Source organism: Brachionichthys hirsutus, chromosome 5 (assembly GCF_040956055.1).
Source record: "Brachionichthys hirsutus isolate HB-005 chromosome 5, CSIRO-AGI_Bhir_v1, whole genome shotgun sequence".
Classification (NCBI taxonomy): domain Eukaryota; kingdom Metazoa; phylum Chordata; class Actinopteri; order Lophiiformes; family Brachionichthyidae; genus Brachionichthys; species Brachionichthys hirsutus.
The window spans coordinates 5,655,833-5,676,046 of record NC_090901.1 but is presented as its reverse complement, the minus strand read 5'-3'; the positions used below and the strand labels follow the sequence as shown (position 1 = coordinate 5,676,046).

Here is a 20,214-nt window from a genome sequence, read left to right as displayed (position 1 = left end):
AGTGGCATCAAGAGGCCATTGCTTCTCATTGTGTACTTTTCAGCTCTAAAGACACGTGTAAAACCCCAATACATTTAAATCGCTGCTAACAGGCACTAAGGTAAACTGTGATCTGAAACGACATGAATTTATGGAAGCCTTTGAGGTCAAACATCAATGTCCTCTTGACAAGACTCATCTTAAAACAGTCGAAGCAATGCAAATAAATGTCGGAAGCCTTCTGCTGTAATTACCAAAACTCATGTCTGACAATAGAGGTATATTGTGTAACCAGGACCGTTTCATTAGCCAGTAAATCTTAATTTGGTCCTTTTGAAGAGGCGGAAGATGAAGAGGAGGGACTGTGTGATGAAGAGAGCGCGCTGAAAGCACTTGTTCCTGCCTGTGTCACCGTCTGTGACGCCACAGGAGCAGCAGACTTCTGGGCAAAAAGCATTCCTGGTCAGAGAGAAAGTTAAAGTTCAAATCAACAGACATTAAAAGATATAACAAACTTTGCAGATTTTATTTAGGGAGATTAGGCAGTGCACAAAAATAGAGATTGGGAACTGTATAATTTGAATTTTTGTACAAGACACTTAATTACATTATAGCTGGGCATCAGCCAGAGCCACAAGGCTAGCTTACGTTAGCATGGACACAGGAACAAGATTGTCTCTGTGCAACGCTGATAAGTCCCTGGGCCAGAACTAAATATGAACATATTTTACCTCGTTTTAATTAATCTGTGCAAAATCAAAGTGTAAAAATGACAAGATGTGGAAGAAATGTCGATTAATTCCTCTTTACCGTTTTTACAGTCAGGGATTTATACAATTTAAACAAATGAGATATGTTATTAATAGATTTTATTCCACCTTCTGACAGAGCTAACTAGTCTTTACCAAGATAAATGTCAGCTGGCTTTAACTCGCTACTAGCAAACTTATTTTCTCATTCAACTCGTTAAGAATGCAAATATGCATTTCCAGTTATGTTGAATTCTTCTAATAAGAGAATGGCTGACTAACTGAACTTTTTATATGTGCAAATATACAAAATAAAATAATATGCCTCAAGTTAAAAAAAAAAGATGAAAAATGAAGGCTATATAAATACATAATTTGATTTCATATTAATGTCCTTCAAGATGTTTGATACATTTTAGGAAGGCCGCAACAGCGTTTTCCCTTAGAGCTCATTTCTCACCTGAATAAACGGTGCCGTTAAACTCTACAGATACACTGATACCGCTGGAGCCACTAGTGGAGATGCTCAGTGACAAGTCCTGTTTGATTTCTGCGAGAGAAGAAGGAAATCTTTATGTTAATAGGGCTTCCCGGAGTAAAGTCACAATAACGCTGGGAACATGACAGCAGAGATAGACAACCTTGTCCGTTGTTGGGTTTGATGCTCATGGGGTTGAAGTGAGAGGCAATGGACAGGAGGTTTTGTTGGATGGCTTGCTGCATGAGGCGTTGCTGCTCCTCGGCCAGCTGCATCCTTTTCCTGTCGGGAGCGTCTGCTCCAGCTACTCCACGCTCCAGCCTCTCTCTCAGGTGTTCCAACGTGGCAGCTTGAGCCAGCTGCTGCTGCTGCCGGCCCAGGGCCAGCGCCACGGGCAGCCGGCTGGGTAGAGCTGGAGAAGCCATCTCATCTGCTGGGGGGGGGGGAAGAAAAGAAAACCCTCAGAAATCTACAATTTAAATAAAAATAATATATGTACAAAATTACGCAGTCTAGAGCATCTGGAAATTTACATGCAAGTCATTATAGAACTGTTGTTAAAATCCAAAAATCAAACAGTCCCCTAGAAATCACAAACCAATATGGAATCCATCAAAGATCAGATCTAGGACAGGGGTCCCAAACCTTTTTCATGGTTTCATGCTGGGCAATTTTCCTGTGGACTGGGGTGGGGGGGGGGCTTAATTAATAAATAAATTAATATGTTTTTGAGTAACATATCACGTGACCAAGACAAGCGTCTTGACGTGTCAAGATTCACAAGTGAATGTTACGTTGGACAAAATCCGATCGTTTTTCAAAATCAAACACCTGTCAGACGATAATAATCGATACAACGGAAATTCTAGAAATGATTTATTCTTTCCGTGCGTCCCGGTAACCAATGTCCCGGCGGTTGGGGACCCCTGATCTAGAGCACAGCACCCGATATCATACCGTTCTTTTTCTTCAGACTGGGGCTGGGGGCTGTGTTCAGGCCGTCGTGACCGGCCGGAGAGGCTTGTATGGTGGATGCAGAGCCGGGTGAGGGAGCGTAGCGGTACAGGCTGTTGGTGTAGCTGGGACGTCGGCCTTCTCTGCGGTTACCATCGATGGCTGCCTGCAGCTCACCAGGAGAACTCAGGCCTTTCTTCTCACACTCAAATGGATACAGATACTTCATATACCTACAAGGAAACATTTGAAATGAGACGGCTTTTTAGTAAAAGAAATAGCATCGTTTTCATTGTAAAACATGATCCATTATTCATTTTCTGAGTGTTTCATTGCAGCTTACGCAGACCTCTGCTTAACATTAATTCCAGAAATTAAAGTCACCAAACAGCAACATAGTCCGATACCAATTTCTTTTGCCAAAGCACAGTTGTTGCTGTGCTTTGCTGTACGGAGGAGACACCTACTGGGTACGGAGGGTGAAGGCAGCACTGGTGATGGAGGTGGGGAGGTTCAGACCTTTGGTAATCTCCCTCCAGATCTTCTTGTTAATGACTTCCACCAGGCCTCCCTTCTCTGTTACCAGCTTATAAAGCTTGTACAGGTCCAGCACCTGCTTTGCCATGATGGGAATACGGTTGACAGGAGTTCCTGAACATAGAAGAGGCCAAAAACAATGGGATGGATTCGTTTCCTGGGTGTGCTACTACTGGAAAGTTGGTGCTAAATAGCAGTGGTCTTGTAAAAAAAGAGGGAAAATAATCCTTATTATAATTTATCTAGTTGATGGCCGACAGTTTATGTTATTGGGGGTGGGGATAATTCCACAAAGACTCTCTGTTGCTGCCACCGAGTTCAGTACTGGGGGGAGGGGAGGGGTACCGGGAGCCAGCAGTTCCTGCCAATCACAGGGTGGACAGCTAACCGCACAATCCTGATTTGAAGTAAAACTGGTCAAAGACATCTAGAAATGGTAGGTAGAATGTCGGCATAAAAAAAAATCTTGTTCATTTAATTCACTCACCAAAAATCAGTCATAAAACCCATTTATGGATTCAAAAATCAGTTTAAAATACACATCACCTCTGATTCACTTTGACTTTTCATGTTTGGTGTATAAAGACACCAAGAACAATCTAGAACCTTTTGATAATAAACCCAATTATGAGGGGAGTAAGATGCTGGGCAGCTGTGGGTTTATGTGTGTGCTGTTTAATCCTTAATGAAGAAACACGCATTTTGAATTTGCTACCAATCAGCAGTCCCTCAGGAGCAGCAATAATGTGTTCGTTTGATGCTCAAAATAATTCTTACAGATATGGAAAGGAACATTTAGCAAGGATTATTGGATGCTTGCAAAACCTGCACACATATTTAAATACCAGACACTGACACTTACCTCGTTTCTGCATAAAGACAAAGAGATCATCAAGAAACTCCTTCCTTTGTGGGTCATTGTCCAGTTCATAAAGCTGTGAACACAAAGAACATTAGCAACAAGATAGTCAAGCGTTATTATTTCAGCTCTTCTAGATTTTCCCTAAAACATTCTGATGTTCTTCTTCAGGCTCCATGCATACACCAAATCTACTAACTTTAGCAAAGTCCCTCGATGGTTCTGCTCTTCCTTTTCCTCCGTCGCTCTCCTCAGCCCAGATGGAACTTCCTCTCTGTTCTCACACACACACACAATGAAACTCCTCTTTGTGTGCTTTATATGACAAATCATGAGAACAGTGCGACAAAAGCATTCAGTATTTCTCACACAAAATTAGGAAGCCATTCCTATTTAAAGCACATTTCCTCATCTCCTGTGTTACTCCAAGCATTTCACTCATTCACTGCCTCCGCCAAGGCGGGGTTTTTGTTTGTCCATCCATCCGTCTTTTAGCAAGATAACTCAAAAGGTTCTGGATGGATCTTGATGAAATTTTCATGAAATGTTGGGAATGTCACCAGGAACCAGGAATTCTGCCACCTACTGCTGCCGACTGCTTAAAAAAAATAAAAAATTATACCTTTAGTAGAAGACTTGCAGTTTACACATATGCATCTGTTTTTGGTGCTTTGCTTTTTAAGAATCTGGTCCTCTCTCACAGTCGTACTAGTCGAGCACAAATGTTTTGGTGGCGATAGACAGATAAGTGAATTTCTCTTTCGAGATTAGTAAAGTATTTATCGGTTCCTTCACAGATTGTAAAACCTCTTAAAAAGCAACACGCTCTTAATGTAGAGATAAATAGCAAGAGTTCAAACAGTATCGGAGTTACCACCCCCCCCCCCCCCCCCCCCCCCCCGAGTAGGAAAGAAGGTCATAAAATACACAGACCATGTCGTGTGCTTCTAAAAAAAAAAAAAAGCCAGCAAAGATCTCCGTGTGAGCGTAGAGACGTCCATCTTCAGGCGCCATCATCTAGTTAAATGGATAGTAAATGGATGCTATGGCTATTTTCTATGACTCCGTGTCTAAATGTTAAATTGGTGTTCAACTGTCCGCTTTTCAGTTAAAACTGCCTGTGGAGGCAGAGCTGTGCCAAATTCTAACGGCTTTACAGCCTTGAATCACCAATAAAGGATCTACTCCCCCACCAGAAAGTGTATTGATGTGAAAGTAGATAAACATCCCAGTCTTTTCACCATCAAATGGAAATCAACCCCCCCCCTCCCCTTATTGATGAGCAAGTGAGACCTACTGCGGATCTATTAACAAAGAGCTTTCGGTTAATTGCTCACAGAGTTTTCACGTATCCCTGCCTGGGGATGCTGATAGTATTCAGTCTGCAGGTCAGGAGAGGCTTTCTTTTGTTGGCTGCTTTTTATTAGGGGTTAGATTACCTTAGATATGTAAATGACAAATTAACAGGTCAATGCACGCTGCAACACTTGAAGCCGTTCTGTAACGTCATCTGTTCAATCCACAAGGACTGGAAAAAATGGAATGTAGCTAGAAAAGCACCCGGAGAGCGCCTCAGTCCCTCTCTACCGCGAGTTACACCAGCCGAGGCTGAGAGCAAACAGGTGCCTTCATCCCGCCTGTTCTACATTTAAGGACGCACAGTAAGCTTGCAAACAGGGAGCAAACGATGGCTGTCCGACCCGGCGAGGCTTGTGCAGATTTGTCCAGGTCTTCAGACGCGTTGATTCCATGAAATGGTCGCGTAAAGCTAAAGATGGAGGCGACTAAACACGGAAACTAGAGGAAATCATTACAACCGTCGTTTAAGCCATTGATCTTCATACTTCTAACAAGTTTTCATCACAAAAATAATTCCAGATTATATAACTTCTAGGGGAAAAAACATTCAAAACTTCAACATAAAAGATGGCAAACCATCCAGTCAGAAAAAACAAATGAAGAAAAACAACGATTTGCAAACTCACAGATGTCTTACCTGTTTAAATGGATCATCGTAGCCCCAGTCGGTGAAGCCATTGGGTGATGTGAAGGCCTGAAGGCCGGCAGGAGACGGCAGCTCCATCTCATGCTCCTGCTTCGTTGCTGAAGGAGGAGATCCGGACATTTGCTTCAGAGCAGACACATGAGGCGAGGAATAAGGATGGAAAGGAAAGCCTGCGTCTCGCTGGAGTTTAGGTTTCTTAGAATGCCGGTGAGACCCACAGTCCTCCTCCTCATCTTCATCTTCATCTTCCTCCAATTCCTCATTATTCTTTCCGGCCATTTCCTGTTCCTCCTCAGCGGAGCGTTCGTTTTGCACATCCCTTCCTATTCTACTGAGATTGTTAGCCAGAACTTGTTGAGGCGCTTGATCCGGTCTGGATCCAGAGGCTCCGGCTGCTGCGGCGCGCTGAGCGAACAGGAGCTGAGCTTGAAGGAGATGTTTTTCCTGCAGGCTCATCTCCAGCTTGGCCTCTTGTTGTCTCTGCAGCTGCTCCATCACTGCCTCCAGCTTTATCCCAGCAGGGCCTGACTGTGCACATCCAGCTGAAGTGACTCCCTCCGTGAAATTTGCCTGGAAAAAAATAAATAAATGCAAATTACTCTCTTAAATTAGGAAATGTGATATGTTAGTTGACTCTGTATATTTGGTAGCAAATCATCCGGATCCTGCCTTAACAAATAATAATAAAGCAGGCAACTTGTTGAGTACTTTTTTTTTTACATAAAGCTGTCTAAATATATTTTGGAGCCAAACACAAATCCAAGTTGGACCGAAAATGTTTTACAGGAAAGGCCTCGAGCAAGAGAAACAAAGCTCGATGGTCTGAGACAATTATTAACAGAAAACAGGCCGACGATAATTCAGCTGCAGAATTTAGCAGAAAGAGACGCAAGTTCCCCACAAAGCTCTGCTGATAATTGATTTCACGTTTCTTAGGCTTCATGAACTAAAGATAAACTCTACATCTGATCACAATGAATGCGAATAAAAAGCCTGCATTAAAAAAATAAAACAAGCAATAAATAACCGGATCAATAACTACAAAGAGAACTCGGTCGACAAGTTTCTGAGAATAAAGAACATTGCGAGAACCGGTCGTTTGCTTTGTTACTGTAACGATCACGAGATGGAACGTTTCCAATCAGTCGTCGACGCGCTCACCATTTGCGCCTTCGAGTAATCCATCCTCGCCAACAGGTCGTGTCTCGTCGTCCCTTCTTTGCTGCCGTGGAATTCAATCGCATCTCAGGACCAGTCTTCAAACATTTCGGATCCTTCTGGTCTGATTTGATCTAAAGCCTCCCCGTAATGCGGACGTCGGGGGGGTATTTGGAGCTGGAGGAGGGGTAGTTCTGCCGTGCGCTGCGCCTCCCTGGTCACTGCGCATGGAAACGCAAACATCTCTGATTGTCTTTCAGCGAGTGGCCTACACCCCCACCCACCCCAGCCCAGATGAATGAAAGGCCCGCCCCATGCAGAAAGCTCGTAAAGTGGGTTTCCTGCACCCACTTCTATTAACTTACAGGGTTCGCGCAACGCGCCCTCCACTCTGTGCGCAAAAGTAAATCATATTTGAGTCAACCCCGCGGACTGGACCTTCTCCTCAGGAAGATCAGCCATACCTTTACAGCATATATTACGTGCACATTCCCCGTGATTGCCTTCATTGCCCTGCGGTGCCCCTACCTGCCCCGGAGCAGGGTGAAGTAAGCGTAAAAGAAAGATCCCAACATGTTTTCAAGGGACTGTTGGCCGTCTTTACTTCATGCATTCATAGTAGCGTGAATAATTCGAGTCGATTTAAAACCCATGGAGTTTTATTGAATTTATCGATTTGAAATCGGAAGGTGGCGCAGTGGGTAGCGCTGCTATTCCTCACAGAAAAAGGCAACAGCCTTAGAAAAGCACTCGGAGCGCAGACCTCCGCCAAGCAGCTCAGTCCCGCTATATTGTAATTTACACCAAAAATTAGTCCGACATTTATTTAATCTGTATTTTTTGGACACGAAAGCACTGAAATGTTATCAGAAAACAGAAACCAATTATTGCGCAGGCAATTTCCCCATTCGAAATTACCCATAGTTTTGATTTGACAAATCTTGAGATCTAGATCTAATCCGGATAAAATATGGCGGTGAGATAGGTCTCCACCCTACATGACTGTCAAAGTCCACAGACACCGGTCAATAATCAACTGAGATATTGGACAAATTCCGAAGGTCCATTGACCGCAACGTTACCAAAAGGTTAAAAGTGATCCAGAATCCAGGATCTCTTCTGGATCATCACCAAAATGTAGCCATCTCTTCCTGGTAACATTCCCAACATTTCCTGAAACTTTAGTCAAGATCCGTCAGTAACTTTTTAGAGTTATGTAGCTAACTGTCAGACAGACAAAACAACCTCCTTGGCCGAGGTAAAAATTCAAATCCACGTTGGTGCCCAGGAATCTTTTCTGTGGCGTTTCCACACGCCTGTGTGGGTTCTCTCGGTTTTCCAGTTTCGTCCCAGAGCCAACCTACAGCTACTAAAGGTAGGCCCACGGGCGTGAATTTGATAAAATAACACCGACATGCATTTGAATTGGTTTATTTTATCACGTTTTCCCTGAAATGAAAGCCGACGGCACGTAGATTGAGTACAGTACAATGATTACATTACATTCATGACAAATGCTGCTCCCTTGTGGTAAAGAACGAGTCGCAGAGCGATCCAGACCAGAGAACACGAACTGCAAAGCAATGCCCTGGAGGTATCACCTCAACAATATTCAAACTTTAGATGTAAAAAAATATCCCAAACATTCTTGCGAGATTCCGTGAAGATACATTTTCTTTATTAGGCTCAATATTATACAAGCAAAAGAACTTAATAAAGGTCAAATTAAATACAACACATATTTTTTGAGGCAAAGATGTAGGATAAAAAGGTCTCTGTGTCCGGGGGGGGATCCACTGAAATCAGATCTGAAACAAACATTTCTATTAGAAAGCCATCCCATAATAAATCTGCATACAACTTAATAGAGAATTTTGACACTTACTTGATCTACAGTTTATCAATGCCAAGCTCTTCAGGCGTTGAGATACCGAGCTCGTCTAAAGTCGGCCTCAGCTCTTGAATCACATACGGGTAGATGTCTTTATGAGGTCCAGCTTTGTCCTGAGGAAATAAATAAACACTTAGGACAGGCAGCTACAAACAAGCTGTGAGGCAATAACCTGGTTTCTTAAAAAGATTAGACAGTTTCTTTCCTTACCTTCACAGCTTCCAAAATCCGGACAGCGCTGGCCAAGTCGTTTAACCTCCGGCAGGCTCTCAGTGCTGCGTCGATAATCTTGGGCTCAGGCACCAGATCATATCCAATCAATGTGTTCATCCCTGGAAGATGGAATAACAGGTTTTAACTGGACATTAGTCAGAAACCAAGAGAAGCGGTGCCACAGGTGCACCTAAAAAAAACAAGAGAACACCCGTTGATAAAGCGGCGGACGAGACGGCAGAGGCTGCCTCTTCTACGAGAGCGTGGATGGATGGAAAAGTTCATTTTTCCTGTAATAAAATAAAAACAGAACCAGTGCAATGCGTGTATTTTTGACTTATTAAACAAATGGAAATAAACATTGCCCTTATTGTTATTTCAATAGTTATGGCTTGCTGCTTGTGAAAATCAAAAATTTGGTATCAAAATATTAGAACACTTCAACCATAAAACAATCTACAATACAGAAACTCATGCTCCGCACTGTAGCCGCATATTCAGTGTTTCTACAACAATCCAACAATACCACCTGTAGGGGAGGAGCTCTATAAATTAAATAAACAAATAAAAGATGATGATTGAGTGAATACAACAATGGACTGATACGACCCCCCCCCCCCCCCCACTAGAGAGCATTACCTCCATAAATCAAAAAGGTAGACACACATCACATGAAATTTTCATTATCACTTTGTCTCGAGTAAAAATGTCTGAGTAAAGTAGTGAAAAGAAACACCAGCCTTAGCTCAGACTGATATGCAGCTATCGCATGTTGGACACGATTTATAAAATTGTTCTACCATAGTACTTGGGCCTCATAACTTCATATTGTGTATAAAAAGTTAGTCGTGTGTTTTTGAGTTTCATGTGCTCATTGTTCACAGAATAGGGCCGCACAGTGGAATATTGCTAAAACAATGAAGAAGAAGATAAACTGCCTTCTGGAGCAAGAAAGCAGATTCACATCTGTAGATGTATGCAAGAATTTCCTTACGTTACACCAACGCGTATTAAATCACGTACCTTTCCTCAGCTCCCATGCGTCGATGTCTGGTTTACTGAAATAGGTGACCCAGCGGGCGTCAAACTCTTCATCGGTCTCCTGCTTCTCATGAGAGTAACTCCTCGAGGTCAAAAGAGCTGTGCAGTAAACAAGATTGTAGTTTTATACTTGGGACTTACGAGCAAGCAAACAAAGCACAGCGACATCTAGAGGCAAGGCAGAAGGGCGAGCACAGTCAAGGGTATCAAGCCTAGGCCCAAGTGGAATAAGGGCAAATGCAGTGTAGCTATTAAAGCTAAACCACCCGGATATGACGCGCACTGCACAACACAAAGTACATACGGACAAAAAATATTTGTTCATTCGTGATTGTACTACGGCTGGTGCGATATTTGTGTGAGAAAGTGGAAATATGAAAACGAGTACTCGGTTAGCATAAAGTGCATATCGTGCATCCGGTAAAACAAAAACCTTCCGGTATAAAAAGGTAAAACTATTGGTCAAACCTCGTAATTCTCACAATTCACGTACTTCCTGGTGGTTGCTGTCTGTAATAATCCATAAACCACTGTTATAAAAGCTAGAAAATATTTAACAAAAATACAGCGTTAGCATGCTAGCATCCGCAGCAGCTCAGCAGGCCGCACTCTCATCCTTCCCACCGGGTCATGGCAAGGGCACAGACGCTACACACCGGCGTTTTATAGGCGAACACAGTCAGCATATCAGAACTGAATACTACACGATTTGACCGAAATATTCACACATTCAACGGCGCACCTTGCTCTAAATGATGGTTAAGATAACCTGGCTAAGCTAATGTAAAATAACTAGCTTAGCTGCTCCAATGGGCTGAAGGCCACATTAGATTTCGTCCTGGCTGCTGCACCAAATGTCAAATTATACAATATCAATCAGAGGTGATCGGTAAACGAACGCGTACCTTGACACGCCGGTTTCGTGCGAGTCAAACTCCGGACACCGGAGACCGAGAGTCGGACGGCAGCTCTGAACATGATGAGGGAACGAGCAAAACTAGCCGGTGAGATTCCCCACGAGGAAGTGAGTCCTTCGCTCTGACGGTCGCCTAAACTAGTCCAAACTGCGCATGCGCAATATGCGAAATATTCATATGTTTTCCTGTATTTTGACCTACTGGTTATAACTTTGACCTACAGCAACTAATACGTGTAATGTTTATTTATTTTTTTAAACAGTTATTCTATCTTTACAGGAACTCGGGAACAAGTCCACCAAATATCCTTAAATCACCTTTTCTCCAACAGACACGATAACCAGACGGAATAATGACAATAATAGAGGAATATTTACTGTCACAAAATACATATAGACAGTAAAATCATACATAGTATAATTACATAGAGTTTTACATATGAATATTCCTGTGTCCATCATTCCTTCATTCGTTAGCACCGACACGAACAGATGTATTCTCTTATTCCCTGTAGTAGAGCATCGGACAGCCCTTATGACTGCCATCAACAATAACAGCAATAACAACAATGTAATGGCAAACAATCACTTGACGCTGAATATCCAACATACATTTTTAAAAAAAGCTGAAATTGGGGGCTATTTCAGATTTCAGACAAATTTAATGCTTCCAAAAGACATCATTAAAACTCACAAACCATGCATCCTTTGAAGTTTCTAATATTTCATGTGATGCATTAAGAATTTGCGCCTTCTTGGAGAACACACAGCGGCGTCATCCAGACAGACTCTCTTGGCTATGTGCTGTGAGGAAGGACTGTGATCTGCGTCCTCCGTGGGGACATTGAAGGTTTGGGGGGGTTGGTATCCAGGTTCCTGGGGATCCAGAGGGTCTTTAGAGAGCAGAATAGAGATTCCAGGGACGGTCTTCTGCTTTCTTACAGCTGGTGCTCCTTGCTCTGGACTCTCCCCGACCTCTTTCATCGTCTTGTAGTAGAGCTTGGACACCTGGTGGAGCCCTGCCACTTTTCGTTTCAGAATCTCCACACAGGTGATGGTCTTGGTGACTCCTCTACCTGAGCCAGCAAATACCACCTGCCTTATTGTCGTCCTATGGCCATCCTTTTCTTCCTCTTGCATGCGGGTTGTCGCAAACCGCAGCAAATTGCGGATCTTGCTCCCTTCTTTCACGTTCATGTGCAGGACGTCTGATGCCAGGCCAGGTATCGGACAGGGACAGCTGTCCTCTGCGCATCTGACTCTCCTGAAGCTGCTCTGGCCAAGCTGCCGAGACAATGATGAAGCCAGGGCATCAGAGCTGAATGAAGCAGACTGCAGTTCCAGCATGGAGCTGCTGGTAGTATTTGAACTTCTCATCTGGCAACTGGGTTCAGTCATCTTTTAGAAAATTATGAAAAGTAACTGGAAGATGTGCCGTGTCGTCTTATTTGAGTATCTCCCTTGACATCAGAATCACGTGTCTCTTCCATCATATAGAAATAAAAAGTGATACATTTTGTATAATCCAAACGTGGGATATTTGAGATCTTCTTTCCGCCCTAAATTGACGGGTCCACTTGGTCTTCTGAGCACTGAACTGGCAGCCAGAAGTGTGAAGTGGGTCTTTCTTGCTCTAATCCCATTGATGTGAAGGAAAAGATGTCCTTGCTCTATTCAGCACTGAGGACAGCTGATGCCAACAAACACATGAGGCTCAGAGAGAGACATGGCGAGCAGGACATAGTGCTCTTAAAGGCACATGCAACATTTACTGTGCTCATATTAGGTGATTTTGAAGGCACATTTTCATTAGCATTTGGGGCTGAGATATTTTATTCATTCATGCGCTTGCTTTAATTTAAACGGAAGTTTAACAAGAAACACAGCTGAAATAAGCTTTTGTTTTTCTGCGTATCGTTGACATCGTCCATTCTTGATGTAATTGTCCCGCAATACAATTTCACAGCGGTAAACATTTTCAGATTAATATAATAGTTAAGGCAACCCACAATAAATCCTGACTTTCAGCATGACTTCCCCTCATCACAGAGCCATAACGTCTTCCTCGGGGCTACTGCAGCGTCTTCACTAATCGCCCGCTGGGCTGACCCAGAAAATGCTTGCTACCTAGTTTTTGCTTTGTTTCAATCAGTGACATTTATGAGGACAATCATACTCGCCGCAGTACCAGGAAACACAGAGCATAGATTAATCTGTAAGAAGATACACAGAGACGTGTTTTCCTCAAAGCTTTCTTCAAAGTAACTGAGCAAAGAGGGATGGCCAGAGGGCAGCCGTTGGCCTCATGTGGAACCAGTATGCTGTTATAATGGTGTGTTTCTGCCTCACTGGGTGATATACACGCCGTATTCATTGACTCGAACAACGGGCACATGTATGTTTTTTAAATAATGTAAACACAATTCAGCTAATTACTGCTGTTTCCCCCCGGAGAATAGTCCACTATCCTTGATGGCAAATTAAATGACAAATATTTGCTCAGCAGTGAATAATATATATTTAATGTGGATAATGATGGTGGTCTAAAGAAAATCATTATCTTGTTTTTAATAGAACTTGATTGTTATGCATGTGTGACCCTGTGGCACATCTGCTTTGCTATGAACAATTGACTAGTGTTGCAGAATGCAAGGCTCACCAGTGGAGCGGCCTGCCAAACAGACATATTAGGATTATAACCATTGAAGGTTTTTATTGTATCCATCGTATACACAGCCTGTTTTCACAATGTTTTACCCTTCCTCAATGCCTCCCGAAATTTACAGATGTTTTGAAAAAGAATAAATATATTGTAAAAGGACAGGAGTAAGCTCGTTTTGACAGCCAAGTGTACTCTCGCTAATATATAACATAAATATAGCACCGACTGTTAATGCCCTAAAGTGGATTTGTGGCCTACCAGGGATCAATGCCTCTACTTAAATAACTATTTCACAACTTTTGAAGTGGAAAAAATATATATATATCTATTTAGTTTCTGCAAAAAGCAAACGCAAAATGTGACATTGATTTAACAACAAGAACAAATATTATATTACATATTGAATTTTTTTATTTAAAAATATATATTAGCCATGGAAAAAGTGTAACAACAAGGAGGACAGTTCAGACCAATGTGTAAAGATATAAGGCTGCAAAGGCTTTCCGTGTCCATGATTTGACAAACTTCATCTGATATTTATCTGCAGATAACAGAAAATATTCTCTGCAAACTGATTTTGGTATTTTTCTCCATCACCTCATTGTTTTCTGTATCTTGCCTAGCCATGAAAAGTAAAATGCAATGGCTTTAACCACAAATAAATCCAGATGCATTTTCAGTCGGTGTGTTCTCTTGCTTCTCAACTTCAGCAGGAATTTGAGGCAATTATTTGTAAAATTTCCTTGTGGATTCCAGCTTCCTGAGTGTTGATGTGGACGTTTCCCACCTGGCCATTCTCATACCTGTGAAAGAAGAAAGCAGGATGCTGTGGAAATCTAAAATGAAGCGTGGATATTTCTTTAGACATTGGGAGGCAGAAAGGGTTCCGCTTCTTTCTGTGACACTCACACAAACAGGAAACGGGTGCACACATGGTCAGGTATTGGACACACCCAAATGTTTCCATGTTTTTGAAGATCATTTGAAGTTATTACTGTCAAGACATAGAAACATCTCTTATAAAATAATATGTAGTATAAAATAAAATCAGATATTTAGATTCAAAATATACCTTCACAGAGAGCAATGCAGTTCAAGTTCCTACTTTCTAGAAACCTGCTCTTTCCTGGCTGTTCCTGAGACCAGACAGGAATAGAGGAGTTGTGCAAAAAAAGGTACAAAGACACAGAATAAATTATTTTATTTAGGAGATTGAGTCCACATGTAAAGGAATTAAGGAGATAATCCACCTGGATTTTTTTTATTTGGTTGTATTTCTTTAAGAGTTGCTCTTTGCTGGTTATTTGATGTTGCCCTTGACCCATCTCTTTACAAAAAGACAATTAAAAAAACAAATTAGATCTAATAAGTAATCTTTGTAGATCTTATTCTTATTAAAAAATGTGAATATTTACCAGAATATCCAAATGATATGTTTGAAATAGGGCTCAAATAGATGCCTTTTCCATATGCGGCTCCATGCATCTTAAAAGTGGTAAAGGTGTGGCAAATATTCATTCAGAAATCTCCTTTGACATCAGATTTAAATTATTATATTAGTCAGATAATAGTAAACCATTTTTTAAGGATCATACTCTACCTGAAACTTTGTGTAAGATGCGTTAACAAGCCCATTTCTCAGAATGGAGTGCCAGTTTTCAATGTGGGAGCCACTAAAAAATGTAAACAAATAAATAAATAAATAAAAGGTATTAGTGCACAAAGGAGGGAAACTGTAGTGTTGATGTGAAGGGTTTATGTTTTCTTTTGCTCACTGGAAAGCGAAGGTGCTGCCATAAAGCTTCCTGGCACTTTGAAAATGAGCCTCTTTAAATGGAGGGCTGCTGATCAGCAGGAACTGATGAGGTGTGTGCATGAACTTAAGTTGCTATTGTGCACCAAGGAATAAGAAAAATGGATGAGAGTGAAGTTTGTATCAAACTACAAAAGTCATATTTGGTTATTTTTAATCTACTAGTACTTTAAATGATATCATACCTTATTCAGTGGAAGTTTGACAATGTGTGATCTGTTGCTGGCTAAAATCCTGTGTCAATCATACAAACATTCAATTAGAAAATGAGTCAAAGAAATAGTTGCATTTTTAAAACATGACTTAAAACAAAAGTATTAGATTATGCCATTTACCATTGTAGTAAAGGATGTGCTAGAGGGTCGATCGTGTCCATTTGTTTCTTTATTTCAGAATATGGACCCTGAATGTGATTAAATTCAGTTTAACCCATGTAAAATTAATGCATATTGTCCAACGTTCAGACTAGAGAACCAGTTGATGATTAATTTGAATATCACCTGAGCCATCCTTCGGATCAACAAGATGCCGTCCAGAGCTTTTTGCAGCCTTTTGTAGCTCTTCCTCTGCCACAATAAAAGAATGTAGTATTACAGTATGAAGAACCGACATAATGATTAGATAATTCAAATCAATTAGATTAGTTCAGTCTATACCTGCGGACTGAAGGCCAGAATTTTGGGGTTGTAGGGATCAACGACAGACGGGTACGGTTCAAATATGATACTTTTGCGTGAAGACTGAAGGGCGGCTCTGCACATGGCCACCAGCAGGTCAACTACCTGTAGAACAGATGCTGCTTCAGTACAGCTCAAACATTGTATGATAAGACAGATTACATGTGCTGCAAACCTCGGCACCGGTGGCAACCTCTTCTGTAGCTCCAGACATGACCCCCAACGTATGAAAGGAAAACACACACAGCTCCCGGGTGCAAACCGCTGGCTAGAAACACACCCGGCAGAGCAGCGGTGATACGTTAGCAGTCGAGATGAAGCCACCATCTTGTGTCTTTGTGAGGGCCTACCTTTAACATGGGGCCATTCTGGAACACGTGGCGCTCATCACAGAGGACACAGTATTCATTCAGCGTTAGCAGCCGTTGCTCAGCATACCTCATCACCTGTGCACACAGTGATCAACGTTAGAAATGAAATCTATGATTAACTTGGTTGGAAGTTTATTTGAGTTGAGCCGCTGCTCCTCAGCATCGAGAGGAGTCAGCTGAGGTGACTGTCGCATCTATTTAGGATGCTTCCCAGGGGAGGTGTATATAATATAATATAATATAATATAATATAATACAATACAATACAATATTTATGGTGTCGCTACATCGTGGATTTTTAGCTATTGCGGGGGTCCTTGAACGTAACACCCGAGAGAGATGACTGTACACCTTCAATCTTACGGCCTTTGCTAATAGTGGTGTATAAAAACCAGTGTGTTTTTTATTACTAAGGCTGATTTAATGTAGCATAAGTTGCAGGTTGTTTTAGCCATAAATGCCAGTTTGAAGCACCCACGAGTCTGGAACAGTCAGATGAAGTCATTTGATTTCTCACAGCTTTACCTGAACCAGGAAGCCATGCTGCAGGGTCGGGCTGGTCTTGCAGTGCCTGATGGCCTGGGAGGAGAAGAGCAGCTCCATCAGCTGTCTGGTACTAAGGTGTGCTGATGATTTAACCGCTGACACCACCACCCTCTGTGGAGGAAGGACACAAACATTTAAAGACTTAAAGAACTCAAATGTAACAGGGAGGAATAGAGAACGACAGCGCTGAGGAGACAATCCCTGCCTTTCCACTCGGTGTGTAAGCGAAGAGCTCTCCTGACGGATTCTTGACGGTGTAGGAAGTTGTACGATGAGAGAACGGGTTGCGTTTCATTGCTGGTAGACTGATCCTTGAAGATTCCTTCTGTCCATCGGGCCTGCTCATGGCGAGTGAGGCAGCGTGGAATAGAGACTGAAGAACAGGTTGAATCAGTGAAAAAACATCTGACATTGATGGTGGGAGTCAGATGTTACGCTTTGCACGAACTTTCTTGATGGTTCCACTTGGCCTGAACCAGGTTTGTCTCCTCTTCCTTCGAACGATGTTCTCATTGGTCAAATGTTTCCACTCCTGGGATAAGAAGACCGCGAGAATACTGGGGAACAGAAACAAAGAGGTCTGTCAAGTCCAGCTCTGAACAAAAGATTTACAGAGCTATATAGAAAAAGGTCAAATTCCTAAAATCTGGAGATCTGCCTTCTGTCAAAAGGAAATGTGTTGATATAATCTGGATCACCGAGGTCCTTCCTGTTGAAATAAAGGAAGGGCCACTCACTTCTGCAGTTGTTTCCCAAGGCAGAAATGATCCTTGTTGGGCAATTGAAAGACTTTGACAGAAGGCACTGCAGTGAGAAACATCACCAAATCAGACAATGTGTTTTGTCAGTGAAGCTGGATTGCAGCAGGGATTTTGAAGCTTACCCGGCCCATCCAGATACTGAGACAGGGAGAAGTGCAGACGGATAACAATGGGCTCTGACGGGTTAATCCTCCAGGCTTTAGTCACCTCCTTCTGTGGGTAGTAAACAGTGTAATCATCTTAAACCCAAACAAGTATCTCTGTAGACTCTACTTGACTGAATGCTTTGTACATTTAACTTACATCCAAAAAACCTGTGTTTATATTTAAGTCGACATCCACACCGTCAATTAAACCGTAAACTCTGATAGGAGAGAAGGAAAAGGAGAGGTGTTGCATGAAGGCAGCAGAGATGATTTCCTTCAAGGCCACAATGAAGGTAGATGATCTGACCCAGTAGAGACTGCGGAGTCTGAATACAAAGTCCTGACCGCCGCGATGTCGGCCTCCAGCTGGGGGTGGCGACAAAGGTTAGCGGCGCCGCCCTCCTGTCGAAGACAAACGGCAACACACACTCATCTCACGGCGCAAACAGCTCAGAGCTGCAGGAGGCCGAGGGATTAACCCACTCAGACGCTCAGAACAATGGCTGAAGGTTACAACTTTAGACTTCATCCTACTGACCCCTATTTTATTTACACTAATAGTCAGCACATAAACAACGTATAACTTAAAGCTGCACCATTGTAAGAAGTCTAATGACAACTGGGTTTATTAAAGTATTTGTCAACTGTATTTAATTTAATTTAATTACATTAATAGTGATGGCCTCAGGATGTTGCTAAATGCTCCTGGAGAAATCTCATGATTGGATTTTGAGTCCTCTTTTTTCAAGCTACTAGAGAATAAACGTTTTATTCATGATTTAGAAACTTACAACAGTGTGTGATCAACTGTTTAATTTTAACCCTTGATCACATACTGTTAGAACTGATAATAAATTCTCACTTTTTAAACTAAACACTTGGATTTAAATGCCTAACTATTGGCTTACAGTTATTATATAGCGTTATAAGGCATTTTCATTATTTTTATAATAATGAATTCGATACCTTGAGACTTTCAAGACTTTACGCGTGGCAATTTCTGTAATTGTAAATCTGTGATGACAACTTGCACTAATGCATGAAATGCTTACATGGAATCCACTCAGGATGTCCTCGGTGTTGCTGTCTTCCGTTTGACTGTCGCGCCACTGCTCACACTCAGTCTCCTGGAAGACATTTGAAAGCAAAAGATCCTCTTATTTATGCTGCTAATTAGACACAATGGACTAATCGTGCAGATTAGACTGTTGCTGACACGACATCTACTCTGAAGGATAAAGCAGTTGTTTTGCATAAAATGACGCAACTCATTGCGGTAGTGGCAAACAAGATAGAATATGCACTAACGATTACTGTCTTCAACAATCCATGATGTTCGTTATTTTTATTTAGTGTAAAACATGTACCATTTAAATCCAATACATGGATCTTAATTAACTTACATTACTTACATTTATTCCAAAACTAATCAGCTAATCAATCAGTTGGTGATTTCAGTTCTGAAAAAGAGTGTCTTCCTGTTTGTCAATGCAAACAAATACTTTCCCCAAAATTCAGATCAGACCATGGTAATAACCATTGATCATAATGACACACTCACCATGTGTTCAGCTCCCCTTCGGCAACAGCCAGAAGTCTGAATTAACGCTCTGCTGGACAACCATGCATGAATCAGTTATTTCCTAACGTCACATACATACTGAGTATAATATGATTATAATTGTAGGTTTAATGTAGTGCTTATTTAGCTCCCTGCTCAGCGTCTTCAGGGAAATAATCTAAACGTCTGATATAATTATCCAAACATCAGGAGAAACAATAATTTGCTCATGATGTCAGTCACACAAGTTCTTACCTTTCCTTCCCAAGAAGCAATCTGTCCACTCCACATCCACCCGATGAGCAAATAACGATATCTACATATTTTTTTTTTAAAAACCACTAGATGTGGGGTGTCCATGCGTCCTGCAGAAACAGAATATTCCTGGCTGTTTGTCTTTGCTGTTCTCTCCGCCTTTGAAGGGAGGTCCCTCATGGACTTGTGTCACATGATCGGCTGCATGCTGACAGCCTAATCCTCCGGTCCAGCCTGTCCCATCCATGTGGTGTCAGCATCGTCAGCTCAGAGTAAGGTGTCCCGGTCCAGGACGATCTTCAAGTCAAGGTTCCCTGGTGGAAGATTCGGTTGGTTGGAGGCCTGGTGATTTTCGTTCAACATTTATTGGTGCTCCTGTCTGCTTGCTGTGCTGCAGCCTGACCTTAATCAGCAGTTACCCTTGTTAGCCGCCGCCTGCTGCTGCAGTCTGGCTGGATTAGACACTCCATTCATCAGTGCAGGTCTCCTCTCCACGAGCACCTTTCTCAGAGTAATCCAATTGGACATGAGTGGGTGTTTAATATGTGGCGGACATCGTTCACAGTGCTGCCATCACCATGAACAGCAAGCATGTAAAGCAACCAAATCCAAACTTGCATGTGCTGAGGAGAGTCAACATGT

The 20,214-nt window shown here is 42.1% G+C and overlaps 3 protein-coding genes and 1 pseudogene across 3 annotated transcripts; all 4 read right to left on the bottom strand.

Moving 5' to 3' along the window:
* Positions 1-298: 298 nt before the first annotated feature.
* LOC137894181 (AT-rich interactive domain-containing protein 3B-like) lies at positions 299-6,746 on the bottom strand. Its single transcript, XM_068739660.1, has 9 exons — positions 6,723-6,746; positions 5,553-6,131; positions 3,756-3,830; positions 3,560-3,632; positions 2,628-2,811; positions 2,164-2,393; positions 1,370-1,636; positions 1,189-1,278; positions 299-438 (listed from the first exon to the last, which is right to left on the bottom strand). Exons 1-9 carry the CDS (start codon positions 6,744-6,746, stop codon positions 299-301), a joined length of 1,662 nt encoding a protein of 553 aa, XP_068595761.1.
* Positions 6,747-8,134: 1,388 nt separating this feature from the next.
* On the bottom strand, positions 8,135-10,902 carry cox5aa (cytochrome c oxidase subunit 5Aa). The gene is made up of 5 exons (XM_068739372.1): positions 10,770-10,902; positions 9,847-9,963; positions 8,821-8,942; positions 8,605-8,723; positions 8,135-8,527 (listed from the first exon to the last, which is right to left on the bottom strand). The coding sequence occupies exons 1-4, from the start codon at positions 10,840-10,842 to the stop codon at positions 8,610-8,612; spliced, it is 426 nt and encodes a 141-aa protein (XP_068595473.1). The 5' UTR covers positions 10,843-10,902; the 3' UTR covers positions 8,135-8,527; positions 8,605-8,609.
* A 380-nt stretch (positions 10,903-11,282) lies between these two features.
* LOC137894477 (ribonuclease P protein subunit p25-like) lies at positions 11,283-12,178 on the bottom strand. The gene is given in 3 exon segments (XM_068739955.1): positions 11,283-11,319; positions 11,479-11,546; positions 11,549-12,178. Coding segments are annotated over 3 exon segments (735 nt in total).
* Positions 12,179-13,972: 1,794 nt separating this feature from the next.
* Positions 13,973-19,608, bottom strand: LOC137894474 (protein mono-ADP-ribosyltransferase PARP6-like; annotated as a pseudogene).
* Between the last annotated feature and the right edge of the window lie 606 nt (positions 19,609-20,214).

Bases quoted from the DNA above. Each gene is read 5' to 3' on its own strand.
- LOC137894181 (XM_068739660.1), bottom strand. From the start codon at position 6,746: ATGGATTACTCGAAGGCGCAAATG. The intron at 1,279-1,369 runs GTTGTCTATCTC...CTTCTCTCGCAG, and splicing joins CAAACCCAACAACGGACAAG to AAATCAAACAGGACTTGTCA. The intron at 439-1,188 runs GTGAGAAATGAG...CTCTCTGACCAG, and splicing joins TAACGGCACCGTTTATTCAG to GAATGCTTTTTGCCCAGAAG.
- cox5aa (XM_068739372.1), bottom strand. From the start codon at position 10,842: ATGTTCAGAGCTGCCGTCCGACTCTCGGTCTCCGGTGTCCGGAGTTTG. The intron at 9,964-10,769 runs GTACGCGTTCGT...TTTACTGCACAG, and splicing joins CACGAAACCGGCGTGTCAAG to CTCTTTTGACCTCGAGGAGT. The intron at 8,943-9,846 runs GTACGTGATTTA...TCCATCTTCCAG, and splicing joins CGCATGGGAGCTGAGGAAAG to GGATGAACACATTGATTGGA.